Source organism: Biomphalaria glabrata, chromosome 15, assembly GCF_947242115.1.
Source record: "Biomphalaria glabrata chromosome 15, xgBioGlab47.1, whole genome shotgun sequence".
Lineage (NCBI taxonomy): Eukaryota > Metazoa > Mollusca > Gastropoda > Planorbidae > Biomphalaria > Biomphalaria glabrata.
In genome coordinates this window covers 17,608,872-17,623,128 of record NC_074725.1, presented here as the reverse complement: position 1 = coordinate 17,623,128, position 14,257 = coordinate 17,608,872, and the positions used below count along the sequence as shown (strand labels likewise).

The window sequence follows — 14,257 nt, the reverse complement described above, 5'->3', positions numbered from 1 at the left end:
TTTTTGTTTGTTTGTTTTTATTACAAACTTATAGACTTGAAGCACTGGCAGTGAATACTTTTTATATCAAAAGTAATATGGAAAACAAAATTTCAAAATGAACATAAAATTCTCAAAAATTAATTTTGTTGGAAAATAAATCTTTATTCAGCATTCCTTTTTTTTAAAGGACTCTACTATACAGTCCAGCACACATCTCATGTACTACAGATTGACTACAGGGTACTGTGTAGGGGCCAAACCCTAGTGACTAGTCAGTTCTAAAGCTTATGTAAAATCTGTAACTTTATGTCATTGCTTTGAATTTGTGCATCTGATTTTCTAAGCATTCTTTCTCAAACAAACAAAAACATTGACATCCATACTTATAGTTTCTGTTTTGTAAATATCAATTTTAAATTGCATTCAAAATATCCTATGGTTTGTTGTTCCTGCCAAGATACTTATTTAATAAATAGAATGATAAAAATGAATTACCAAACACATTGATTATTAAGTATAATATCATTATTTTGTCCTATACAAGTGGGTTTTAAGTTGTATTATTTACTGTGACTGGGAAAAAACAAAATTAATTAATTAAGGCTTTAAAAAACAATGATAAAATTAAAAAAAATAAAATAAAATGGAGAAATCAAAACAGTAATACTTTTGGTGTAATCTTATGTGTCATGTATAGCTACCATAATTAGACTAACCAAAAAAAAATAATAATAATATTAAAAGACCAACATGATACACTAGTATAGAAACATCTTTTGATATCGCTGTAATACCAATAACTGAGAAATCATTTGTATAAATGCACTCTTGTGTCATTCTCAATTACATTCTGTAGGGCAAACTTTTTGAACATTCTGAAAAATGCTGGTAAAATGGGCTCATGACGTATATTCACAAGTTTTGGGAAAGCCTTCCTGAATGCCACTGTTGCTTCCTCTAGGTGGTAGTGTGGTACTTTGGGAAAGAGGTGGTGGATTTGGTGTGTGCCGATACTGAGGACAAAAAAATATTTGGTCAACGTATAATCTTATTTTCTGATTTTTAAAATATTATTGAATAGCATTTATAAGCAAATGTAAATCTCTAGTTTGAATTCTGCTGGCAGCTGGGAATGATATCAAAATACACAATATATGTACCTAACACAAGCTATGTAAAGATGCTGATCAAACTGCAGCCTCTGCAGAAATGGATAAATTTTTAAATTAAATTTGACCCTTTGCTCAAGGACTATTCTGGTTTCTTTAACATAGTTCTTTCACTATGTAGATCTCTAAAAATAAATGCCCAGTCTTTTCTTTCAAGACCAGTAGACAATCCATCTAGATAGAGCTTGATTACATACTATTACCAAAATAACCCAAAAGCTGGATTAATTTTAAGCCTTTACCCATTCCAATGTAGTTACCCCAAAATCAACTTGCCCCATTAATTTGGAGATTGTGTCAGAGGTAAAGGAATAAAAATATTTCTCATCATTATACAAATTAGTGATACTAATCTGGTAAAGTAGAAAAAATTAATAGTCTTCAGGCATAGCGAACAAAAACATATTACAATTGTAATATTTAAGGTCTTAAATAAATTCAATTCTTTTGCATTTTTTTTAGGAAACATAAGCAGCTCATAAGAAATTTCAGATGCTAGCAATAAAATTAATTAGACTTTTTATTTCTGTGAAAACAGGTTGAAAAAAAATATTTTTAAAACACTTTGTCCTAATTCAGTTTTTGGTAAAAAAAAATGTTAAGTGTATACTCAATTGCAAATGTCTACATTTTTCTAAAAATGTATTCAATCTGCAATGAGTTAGTGGGTTAAAATGTAATAATGTTTTTCTATGAATATGCACCTGTGAATTATATAATGGCACCATCCATAAGAACGGTCAACTGAAGAAAGCTGCCCACGGACGTTATCCCACAATTCATTGCTGTACCATGGAATTTCATCTTCGGTGTGGTGAAGAAAAGTGATGATCACAGTGTAGGAGGCAAATATGAAGACAGGCACAGCCCAGTGATACAGCAAAGCTCCCAGACCAAACTGCTCCTTAAATCTGGCCAAGCAAAATGACCACAGGACTAAACTCACAAGTGACACAGTGCAGTTCATTACATGCTGGCGAAACAATGGGTCTAGAGGGTTGAAGTGTTGAACCTGAAAACACAACAACAAAAATGTAAATTACAGCAGACAGAGACATACCCTTTACAAAGAAGTTTGTGTGCTGGATACGAATGTTATAAATGTCTTGGGGGGGGGGGGGGGGGGGGGAATAAATGGACATCACATATTAAATAATTTAAAAACAAGAATATAAGAAATAAGACTAGAAACTACATGATACACCCAAAGCACATCTGTAATGAAATGCTATACCCAAAGCACACCTAATGAGTGATGGTATCACCAGTTTGTAGAACAAAATGAACATATCCCAAAATGGACATCACATATTAAATAATTTAAAAACAAGAATATAAGAAATAAGACTAGAAACTACATGATACACCCAAAGCACATCTGTAATGAAATGCTATACCCAAAGCACACCTAATGAGTGATAGTATCACCAGTTTGTAGAACAAAATGAACATACCCCTCTAGGTTTGTATCCTTTCACTAAATAAGCAAACCAGCCAACACCAAGTCCGAAGCCATGTAACAATGGAATACTAGAATTGTTGTCTGCCTTACGAACTGGGTAGAAAACTTCATCTTTATCAATATTTCCAGTGTTTTTGTGATGCTTTCTGTGACTCACCTGTCAAAAATTATACAAAGAGAGATGTAAACATTTTCATTTTTAAACACCAATGCTGATGTGTTTTATCCGCCATATTTCTATGTTTTCTTCTGTTTATTCATTTGTTGGTTGGAGAATAATATGACCAGCTATAACATAAAATTTTCAACTAAATTGTTTAAATTAAAATTTGACTAGTTAAACTATAAATGGATTTTTTTTTTATGCCTAGTAATTGCTTCAAATAAAAAAAAAAGTTCCCCTTTTAGGCCTTGCAATTTATAGGGCAGATGATGTTAACGATTAATCAGCAGGGTTTCATGTGGCCAACACAATGACCATCCGCCCCAACTTAAATCAGATACCCATTAGAGTTGGGTGGGCTCAGGGGTGCCATGAAAATCACAAAATTAAAAAATCCCAGTCATCAGTGAGATTTGAAGCAAGGACCTCAGGTTCGGAAGCCAGGCGCTTAACCACTCAGCTACCGCCTCCCCAATCGCCTCAAATAATAATGAAATATATCCTTCAGCTACAATGATAAACAAAGAAAAATGTTACACCTGACTGACCAAAATTAGGGCATAATTATTCAGGTCATAAATAGCGATGCAGATACTAAGAAACTATATGGTACTGTACCTTCCACATATAGTATGGGCAAAACAAAAATGTGTGACAAATGTTTCCAACAATTGTGTTGATTAACTCTGAATTGGAGAATGAGCCATGGCCTGCGTCATGCCCCACCACAAATAAGGCAGTAAACAAAGTACCCTGAATAAGCCAGAACAATGGTGTGATAAATAGCTGAAACAAAAAATTGTGTACAAGTTATTTTGGGTTTTAATAATTGCATACATAAATTTGTTTTAATATAAGTACCCATTACATACCAGTGCATACAAATAATAAAGCAAAATCAATTTTAAATGTAATTTACTAAGATGCTTAGCATATTCAAGTGGATTATTCAAATTAAGAACACACTAGCAAGAACAAACACCAGCTGTTACTTATACATAGCTTGAATACAAATAAATACATCCCAAAATGGAAATGTGTATTACCAGACCAAAATTTGTATTTTCCTAACTATAAAGAAAACTACTCACAAAAGAATAAGATCCATAAAATCATTCAAGTATGAAACAAACATAAAATAAAGTAATCCAGAAAGTGAACACAGCATAAAGCTATTTATATAAGACATTTTGTATTAAAAAATGTTCCCATATTAGTCTTTGCTATAGATTTTTGTAGACAATGTTGCAGTTCTTTGTCAGTAGCACTACCTGGTAATGATGTTATGGTCACAACAACTCTAGTGTTTTATTCCTGATTCCATAATATCATCAATAGAAAAGTCTTTCAAAAGAACTGTAATTTTATTTTGCTAGTGAATTTAGACTTAAATCAGATGCAATGGTTTGCTTGACAGAATCAGTGACCTTCAGTTCTATCAAAGTAGTTTTGTTTATAAGCATTTTTTGTACAAGGTTTGTTGACACTGGAAATATTTTCAAAGAATGCAGCTTTTCTTTCTTCTTTTAAACCATTCATTGCAGAGCCAGCAAAGAAAACTTTGGCATCCTTCACACTCACTATTCGCAAACCTTTGAAAGAATTTTTTAGAATGATAATCCTGATATTACATTGAACTTGCTTCTAATATATATGGCATAAAATATGCAGCTGGCCTATCAAGTCTGGTGAATATAGGTTTACTCCTAAGCTATTGTAAGATAAGCTATTTATTCTGGGCTCTGATGCTTGAAGATGTTTTAGAAAACAAACTGTGTTGCAGAGAGCAAAGAAATCAAGAATTTTATGCTTTTTCTCTACACAAGAAAATAGCATTTCTTTTGCAAGCACATTCAGCCTCGAATGTCCCTGATTTCTATCTTTGAAGTAAGGCTTTCATTAGTAATGGAACTTTGCTAAGTCACCAGTGACTATAACAGTAGCTTAACATCTGCAGCAGGAGATACTTTTCCTAGACAGGGCACATCAGTTTGGTTCCTTCTTTCAAGATGTTGACACTGTTAAGAAGGAGATATAGGTCAGCAACCGTTTCTGCTAATAAAACATCTGCCTTTTTTCAGTTCCATCTTCAAGAACTCTTTCCAGACTTTGGTGGCTTATACAAAAAAAATTGTTAGTTTTTTATTGGTTTTTAATGTGCATTAGGTCATTACATGTCTTGTAAAACCCCACAATTTTTTCTGGTTCCATAAATTATAAGAAATGGAGATTGATAAATCTCTTATAAAAGGATGTCAGAAACTGCTGCTTCTGAGTAGTAAGACTCTACTTTGATCTCGATCTAGTAGACATTTTGTCACATCTAGATCTACTAAATCTACTAAATCTAGATTTACATAAATTTGTGGTGCCTGACATTGAAAAACACAATACTAGACATGGATCTAGCTAGAGACTAGAGCTCTAAATCTAGTCTAGAACAACATTGAACATAATGGCCGGTTTGTGTAAACTAGACTAGATCTAGTACCCTTGATTTAAAACTACAATAATAAATTGATCTATGCTTAAATATTCATGTGTCCACCACAGAAAAAAATGGTATATCTAATAACATAAGTCTGTTTCTGGGCATGGACTCATTGATTATGTGATTAGCAGTGATTAGATTTTTTTTTGGGGGGTGGGGGGGTGGGGTAAATGCACATCATTAAATGAAAAATCATACTCGCATATTTTTGTGTACATTTGCAAACTAAATATATGCAAGATGCATACTAGTAGGCATCTCTGGTATAGTGTAGAGAGCAATAATTTGCAATGGTGTCTACCAGACTCTTCCTTTGGTGAAGGCAAAACAAAACAAAAAATAATATTGTATTGATGACCACAACTGACAGGCCAAAAAAAAGTGAGCGATTCCATTAAGAGATACAAAAAGAAAAAAAGTCCAATGAGATTTTAAAATAAACTTAAAACTCAACATGCACTCAAAATTGTTTTTCAATTTGCATTTTTGCATAGAAAAAATATATATATACCAAGTAAACTTCCCCTTTATAATCTTGTGCTCGACTGGACAGATAATGTAAAGCTTATCTGTTTCAATGTCTGAAGGTTAATGAAGGTGATGCATAATCATTAGAGGTATGTAAACTCAAGGGTTAGGATATCAAGTGCAAACTACTTAGGCCTAAAAGCCACTTTACTAATACGACATCAGATTTCATGCAATTCTTATGGTTTGCTTAAACATCTAATCATGGTGGCCTGGAAAATTAAACCTTATTTTCTCATTCTAGTCCTAAATGTAAGTGGACAATAAAAGCTACATTTATATGTGTGATATATATGGTATTTATACCTTTTGAAAGATATCTTACCTGTGCCATAGGAGGAAATACTTCCCAGGTCCATTCAACGAGAACATAGAAGAATGCAACTAAAACAAAATCTTTGATCATATAATACAGAGAGAGTGAAAGGCTGGATTCAAAGCAATGAGCAGGTAATGCCTGGGGAAAGACAACAAAAAAATCACACTTTGACAAGCGCTCACACTATTGCTTGTATATATAACAAGCATTGCTAGCTTCAAATTAAACATTTTGTTCAGAATAAAAATTGAAACAAACCAATAAAATGCAGTTACAAAAAAAGAAGCAATGGATGATATATGATGATAAGTTGCAAAATAATGATACTATGTATACTGCAGCTGTTTAGTTGAAACTTAATGTTAACAAGTATAATACAGTAAGCATGATCTATATAAAATTAATACCTTTTTTATTTCTACTATAGAAGGCAACTTCTTAGGAAGATTGACTTTAGCTAAAGCATCATCAGCTGGAGATGCTACTGTGTCACTCACTGATACTTCATCGTCTTCTGGCTTGCTGGACTCTTCCCCGCTGTGAGTTACATGCATTGTCCGAAAAAGAAACCATAGTAGCAAAAACCTACTAGGTCTTTTCCTTGATGACTGTGTAGGCATCGCTGGTGCTGTCTCCATTTTTCTTTACTATAATACAGAACATCAAAGTTATAGTGATGTTTTCAACTAATATCTATTGTGTGATACATTACTTTCCATTGAAATTTCTTTTTTATTAAATCTATAATACTTTTTTTATGTAAATAGAAAATATTTATAAATAATTTATTTTTAAATGCTGGAAACAATTGGAAATTGTCTGAAAACTCATGTATGACTATGAATTGATATCCCAGCAAAAAAAAAAAAAAAAGGTGAAGTGGCAATAAAATTGATCTGATAGAAATAACAACCTAAAGTATTACTGACAACAGTGAATAACTTTCAATTTTTAGCATTTAAAAACTCTTTGGTCTTTTTAAGATAAAACCAAGAAAAGTTATGACACAAATATAGGATGTATGTAAAATATCACTTCACTGCTTAAAATTAATTTCAACTTTAACATTGAAATAATGCACTGACATTATCTGTGATCTCAAATAAAGACATCAGTCCATATTTAGAATGTAACAGATAAAGGATAGCCTCATTGACCCAGACATACCACTTTAAGAGATTAAAGATGCCAAAGTCACATTATAAACATTATCAGCATTGCACTTCACGATTCCGTATTAAAATAGTGTTGTTTTTTTTTAATAAATATAAGCAAACTATTTTTTGTTTCAATAAGAGATTGTTTAAATTGCCTTTTTAGAGTCTGAACCTGTTTAACCCAGAAATGAACTTAAACTATATTTTAAAACAACAGAAAAAAAAAAGCAATGTTATCTAAATACCAAATTTCATTAATATGACCTTTTCAACCTTTTACATCATGATTGCTGCATGTGTATTTGCTGGTCTAGAAAAGTGCAACTTTATAGGTCAACAGTTAGCAGTCTACCACCATATCTCAGTGACTGATTTTTAGAAATCTAAAACGTAATGCTAATGAGTATTAATTTGTTAAAAATCTCCAGCTACAGCAATTTGATTACAACTAAATCAATAAGGTATATCTACTCAAAGTTTACATATTTAAATAAACAGCTGTCGGAAAAAGACATTGACAGCATCTAGCCTAAGATAAAAGACATGAAGACACAAAAAATACCACATACACATATATAATATATATAATATCTAGTTTTTGTGTGGGGTTTTTGTTTTTCTGTTGGTTTCTTTTTTTAACATTTTTATTTAATAAAATCATTTGTTACTTAATTTTTTTTTAAATGTACACAAAATAGTGTTTGGATTTTATTTTCTTTTTGTGTTGTGAGTTATATAATTTATTCTATATAATGTATATGTATAAATATATATCACTTCACATTTTTTTACATTAGTATGCACAAATAGTTAACAACATTAACTGAAACCTCAGAGCAGCTCTTTAAAAAATGTTTATTGTTTTTAGTTTAAATTTATCAAATTATTAGAATCAAGAAATAACTTTTATTATTATGACCTTTAGGTCACCATGTTTATGTTATGTGAACCACAATCTACAGGCATCTTACAGCTAGTTCTATAGACTAGAATGAAAGATTCACACAGAGTATTTGACTAGATATAGCAAAGGCCTACATCTAGATCTATTCTAATGTATTTGTTTATTAAACAAAAAAAAAAAATCAGCAACAAAAATAGAAAAAGCACTGAAAGGTCAAACTATGAAGATTAGTCTTGGTAGCTAAAAAAGAAAGAAAAAAAAAAAAAGATGTATTTCCAACAAGAAATTAGTCTAGATTTAGATGGTGGCAATATTAAATGAAAAGAAAATGCATTTAATTTTTTTTTAAACTACCTCTGTCAGCAATAAAAATAAATATATTATAATTTTAGTTGTGATCATTGTTTTAAATGAAAAAATTCTTATAATTTATAACATGGAAATCTATTATTTCATGTATCTTAGAATGAAAATGCCTGCAATAAATGCCTACTCAGGCCCACTGTCCATACAAATAGCCTTAGATACAAGGTATAAAGATTCAGGACTTAAATGCCTTCTGTCTGCTTTGTTTGTGCTATACCTAGATCTAGATTTATACAAGTACAGTCATATCTAGACCTAGAACAGATATAATAGATAGATCTAGTCTATCAGTATCAGTCTAGCTCTAGCTTCTAGTCAAATCCAATCAGTGCCTCTTGTTATCTAGTAATTTTTTGTTTGTTTGCCCAGAAAGGCTGTAGTTGGAAGACGGCTCCTGCTTTCGGCATGTGACATTACATGCATCTACATTGCTTGTAGTGATAACGCTGCCTAAATAGGTGAATTCTTCAACTTGTTAACCTGTATGCCCAATGCTGATGCGGGTACCAGTTGATATGTAACTAATACTTATATATATATGCATAATATAACTTTGTTTTTTATCAAGATTAATCCAATGAGTGATTTTAAGCGCATCTCTATCGAGGCTTTAAGTCATCTCTTGCATAGATTTATACAACTATATTCCAGACTATTCCAGAGTAAGGTATAGGTTCCTCAGACAGATTTATTGTAAAGATGTTGCAGAAAATGGACAAGTTGTGGGATGCCATATTAATTATTATCTGGCTATTTTCCAAACTAATTTTTGATGGACACAGTCAGTCAAATGCTTTTTACATCAGCTTTTATTGATATTCAATGATATTGGTTATTGCTCCATGATGTTTAGCAGAACTCACAGTAACTAGTCTATTCTAGAATCTTGATCTTATTATAAGTTATAGATTCTAGATCTAGAATATTCTAGATCTATAATTATAATCTTCTAGTAAGTTCTACTATAATTCTATAACAAGTTACTATAGACTATAGATATATTGATATATTATATAGTATACTAACTGCGTTCAACTAAGTTAAACTCACTCTATCTTGAAGTCTATCTAGATCTAGTAGTCTAGGTAGTAAACTGGGACTCTCTCTACACTCTACACAACACAAAAAACAGCCAGTGAGTAGACTCTGGACTCTACACAACAGCCACAGTCATCACACTCACAGTGACTGAACTGAGTGAGTAGAGAACAGAATGTTACAGATCAGGGCAGGGTAGGTAACACTGTTATTAGTGTTACACTACAGGGTAACAGATAGATGTCTAGACTAGTAGTTTCTTTACTTTCAGGACTCGTCAAACTATTGTCTAGATCTTGAATCATCACAGACTCTTGTACACCAGTAATCTAGAGTGTCTATATCTAGCCTAGACTAGATCTAATCTAATATCATGCTCACCTTGTGTCAACCACGAGGAAAAAATAATCCTATTTGGAGACAAATCAGATCACCAGTACAGCCAAACACATCAGCCGATAAAAGGGATACAACACTATACACAACCAGGTGGTCGATTACGATACTTGTAACGATCCTAGTTTCCAGTTTTACGCGATATCGTTTTGATTTACTTTGTCATTTGTTACATTTACTTGAGTAATTTTTTTAAAAATACATATAAGCATATGATAATGGTTTGAAAAAAAAATGACGAGAAAAAGAAATGCTTTTTGTTATTATACATATTTATATTTTCTGGGAACTAGATCTAGATGAGATAGCCCAGTCCAATATAGGTCAACTTCATATTGGTCGGCCCACGATAACGGAAGTAAAAGAAAATACTAGATTTCACATTCCTAGATCTAAATTAGGAATGCCAGAAATAAAGTAGACAGATTTTTGGCTATCGGGTTATAAAATGGAGCATTTTTAATTCAGGGCTATCCAACATTTTTATTTTTAAAAATGTGTTTACTATTTTCTATAATGCTTAATATTAGTAACTTATTTTACTTTTTCTTATCTTATAGGCCCCTACATTACAGACGTTACTTTAAAAGTAATAACTAGTGATTGAACACAAATGTCATTAAATCAATAATTATTTGTCCGGACTGACAATTACCAAGAATTAAATTACTAATTGGTTAATTTCTTAATTAATTTATAATTTGTTGGGTAGGCCTACAATAAAATATGAAAAGTTTAAACTTCATCCGAGAATGTGTGTGAGAGCTAGAACGTAGCCTGCGTGTTATAATTATGTACCAGATATAGTGAATTGATAGGCCTATAAGCTTTGTAAAAATTACATATAACTTCAAGAATAGTCTAGATTCTAGATCTATATATCTATCCTATCGTACAGATGTTCCTTCAAAAAGAGAAGAGCTACGCGTATCCGTATGTTAATCTAATCGTGCATGTTAAGTAGAGACTTAAACTCTTTTCCTGGCTGATACAGGCAACCCGTTTCATGCTCCATGCAAAGACGAGCACTTGTACGGCTTTATCGAAGTAAATAAATAAGAGATATGTATTTTTCTTTTCTTATTATTTTAATTAGGTGGTGTTTTTGTTGTTGTTTTTGTGATGTGGGAAGCGTGGTCGATAGGCTAAGTGCGCTTGAACTTGGCTTTGCTTGGATATCTATGAAGGGGGCTCGACACCCGACTCAGGCAGAGTTGTGTTTACTGAGCGCCTAAAGGCAGCACGGAAAAACCTTCTCCTAGATACCCCCTCCCCCCGGTCCACAATTGAGATTGGACCAAAGCGCTGTGAGCATGTTTTATGATGTTATGGGCATGAAAGTAGCGCTATATGAAAAGCCATAATTTATTTATTTATGTGTAAGTTACAGTTGAGTGTTTTATAAGTAGGTTATTAAATTATTGCTACTTTATATTTTAGCCTTGGGTCATGAAGTGTCTTTAGTGATGTCGTAGGACATTAATTTACTTTGTTACTTGGGTCATGAAGTGTCTTTAGTGATGTCGTAGGACATTAATTTACTTGGGCATGAAGTGTCTTTAGTGATGTCGTAGGACATTAATTTACTTTGTTACTTGGGTCATGAAGTGTCTTTAGTGATGTCGTAGGACATTAATTTACTTTGTTACTTGGGTCATGAAGTGTCTTTAGTGATGTCGTAGGACATTAATTTACTTGGTCATGAAGTGTCTTTAGTGATGTCGTAGGACATTAATTTACTTTGTTACTTGGGTCATGAAGTGTCTTTAGTGATGTCGTAGGACATTAATTAACTTGGGTCATGAAGTGTCTTTAGTGATGTCGTAGGACATTAATTTACTTGGGTCATGAAGTGTCTTTAGTGATGTCGTAGGACATTAATTTACTTTGTTACTTGGGTCATGAAGTGTCTTTAGTGATGTCGTAGGACATTAATTTACTTGGGTCATGAAGTGTCTTTAGTGATGTCGTAGGACATTAATTTACTTTGTTACTTGGGTCATGAAGTGTCTTTAGTGATGTCGTAGGACATTAATTTACTTGGTCATGAAGTGTCTTTAGTGATGTCGTAGGACATTAATTTACTTGGTCATGAAGTGTCTTTAGTGATGTCGTAGGATATTAATTTACTTGGGCATGATTGCTATAAAGACCAAAGTTGTGCATGGCTGGCCAGGGAAACCAAACATTTGAAAGTACATTTTAGATTTTCTGTTGTATGTTGGAGGTATGTAAAAAAAAATGTAGATTTAGCCTAATCATTATATAATTCCAGAGTCTGTACGATGGTCTCAGAGCCGAAATACTTGGAATGGTGACTCTACAACTTCAATGGTTTCTTGACTCATGCTGCTACTTGGTGATTGAGAACATTAGCCATGGCTTGTAAATGTGCTGATCACATGACATGACCCCCACAAGCTCGTTAGCTACTGAGCATAGAGACACAAGTTTTACATTTACATAATTTATTTCTTTTATCGCGGGTATGATTGACGTTTACCATATTGAATGATACTCTAAAATGACAATCCGGGAGATTTTATTAGTTTTCATGAAATTTTAATAATTTCAGGACTTTTTCGTATATTTTGCAATTTCAAGAGATTTCCAAGAGCTCCCAAAAATCACGACGTCGCGGGAACCCTGCATAAGTCTAAATAATTTACACCTAGACTTAGCGCGGGGCCTATGAAGGTGCGGGGCCCACTGCAGTCGCATAGGTTGCCGGCCCTGAGTATGCATATTATATTTCTCAGACAATGTGACTTTTTACACTAGTTTTCTCATTAAAGCCAATATATATGCGTGAAACATTGTCTTCCTAGTGTATTTGTGAGAAGAAGGTTCTCACTGCTATAGCCACTAGCCAATGATGTCATTCTACTGCACAGGTCAATCAACTGAACATCCTCTTCATTCGTTGTGTAACTATAGGACTAACAGTACAACATTTATAAGCGAGCTTGTGTGTTCATAAGTTCTGAAGAATTGAATTTGATGATATGCAACTTCAGTAAATAAAGCTGAACGCAGGACATTTTCACGCTTTAGGCCAAAGTCTGTCAGACGGTAGACATGCGATTCCAACTTTTGCCGAACTGTTATATAGATATCTGGATTTAGTTTAGATTCCTCTCAGGCTTTAGCCTCCTAGGGACACTTCACTTTGTTGTTGTTGTTTAATTTCTAACACCACACATAATGTGACTAAGTCGGACTATGATAAGGACACGGTTGGATCTAACTTCTGAACACCACAAGCTAATTTAATGGAAAAAAGGGGTCTAATCATTACTGTAGGACCTATAAATTCCAAGTCATAACAAACTATTGTATTTCAAACATTTTTATAGAGATCAAACTATAAGAAAAATACAATAAAAGAGTTGGTAGGCTACTAAAGCGTTAAATGTTTGAATCTGTTGCTTTTAGTACATGGATACAAACTATGAAGTTTGCACTTAAAGGAAAACAAACTGCATATTAGCTTGGTATAAATTAATTGCAATCTGGTTTAGGGGGATGTCCCAGCCCCTATGTGAATTAATATGGCTACATAGATTTAGGCTATTTACTTGATTTCATCCAGCAAAAAAAAGTCGCGGGTATATCGAGGCCGGTTGTTTTATTCAGGTATCGATACTACCCTTTTTTCACTTGTCATATCATGCCATAAGACAAAAGTAATCGAAGATTTCAGTCCCGTTTCTTAAGAAATTATCGTAATGTCATTCGTTGCATTAATTTTGTCTTAGATCTATCTACATCAAGATCTCTAAGTCTACTCGTGACCCGCGAACACTATCGAAAAAAAAATAGGCCTATCTTAATGCAATACATCCAAAACTAAGAGAACATAGTGAATATTAACCGTAGCGCTATCCACACATGACATTATTATGTGTAGTCAACACTTGAATGCGTAACTGCCGCGTCGAGTCATCCTTGCCAAGTAAAAGTTTCGATCATGCCATTCACTTCAGCTCTAGGCGTCTAGAAGTAGATCTAAAGACCTAGAAGCCTATAGCGGGAATCAACTAGATCTGGTTTATTGCCAAAACCTTGCAACGTTTAAATCTTGTTTTTGTTTGTGGATTTAATTTGTTTCTACCTACTTTAGCCAAAATGTTATTGGTTCTCGCTTGATATAGACAGTGTATTGTAGGCTGAAAACGTCTATATTTTGACTAGATCTATATAATAGACTAGTGTGGGATAATTACTGCTTTGCCTCCTGCGCAGAGTATTTTTAAAGTGATATTTGGCTCGCGCAGACCTA

At 33.0% G+C, this 14,257-nt stretch overlaps 1 protein-coding gene across 1 annotated transcript; it reads right to left on the bottom strand.

Moving 5' to 3' along the window:
* Positions 1-123: 123 nt before the first annotated feature.
* LOC106064891 (uncharacterized) lies at positions 124-10,119 on the bottom strand. Its single transcript, XM_013223530.2, has 7 exons — positions 9,961-10,119; positions 6,522-6,761; positions 6,121-6,252; positions 3,395-3,562; positions 2,606-2,770; positions 1,856-2,163; positions 124-995 (listed from the first exon to the last, which is right to left on the bottom strand). The coding sequence occupies exons 2-7, from the start codon at positions 6,750-6,752 to the stop codon at positions 791-793; spliced, it is 1,209 nt and encodes a 402-aa protein (XP_013078984.1). The 5' UTR covers positions 6,753-6,761; positions 9,961-10,119; the 3' UTR covers positions 124-790.
* Positions 10,120-14,257: the final 4,138 nt, after the last annotated feature.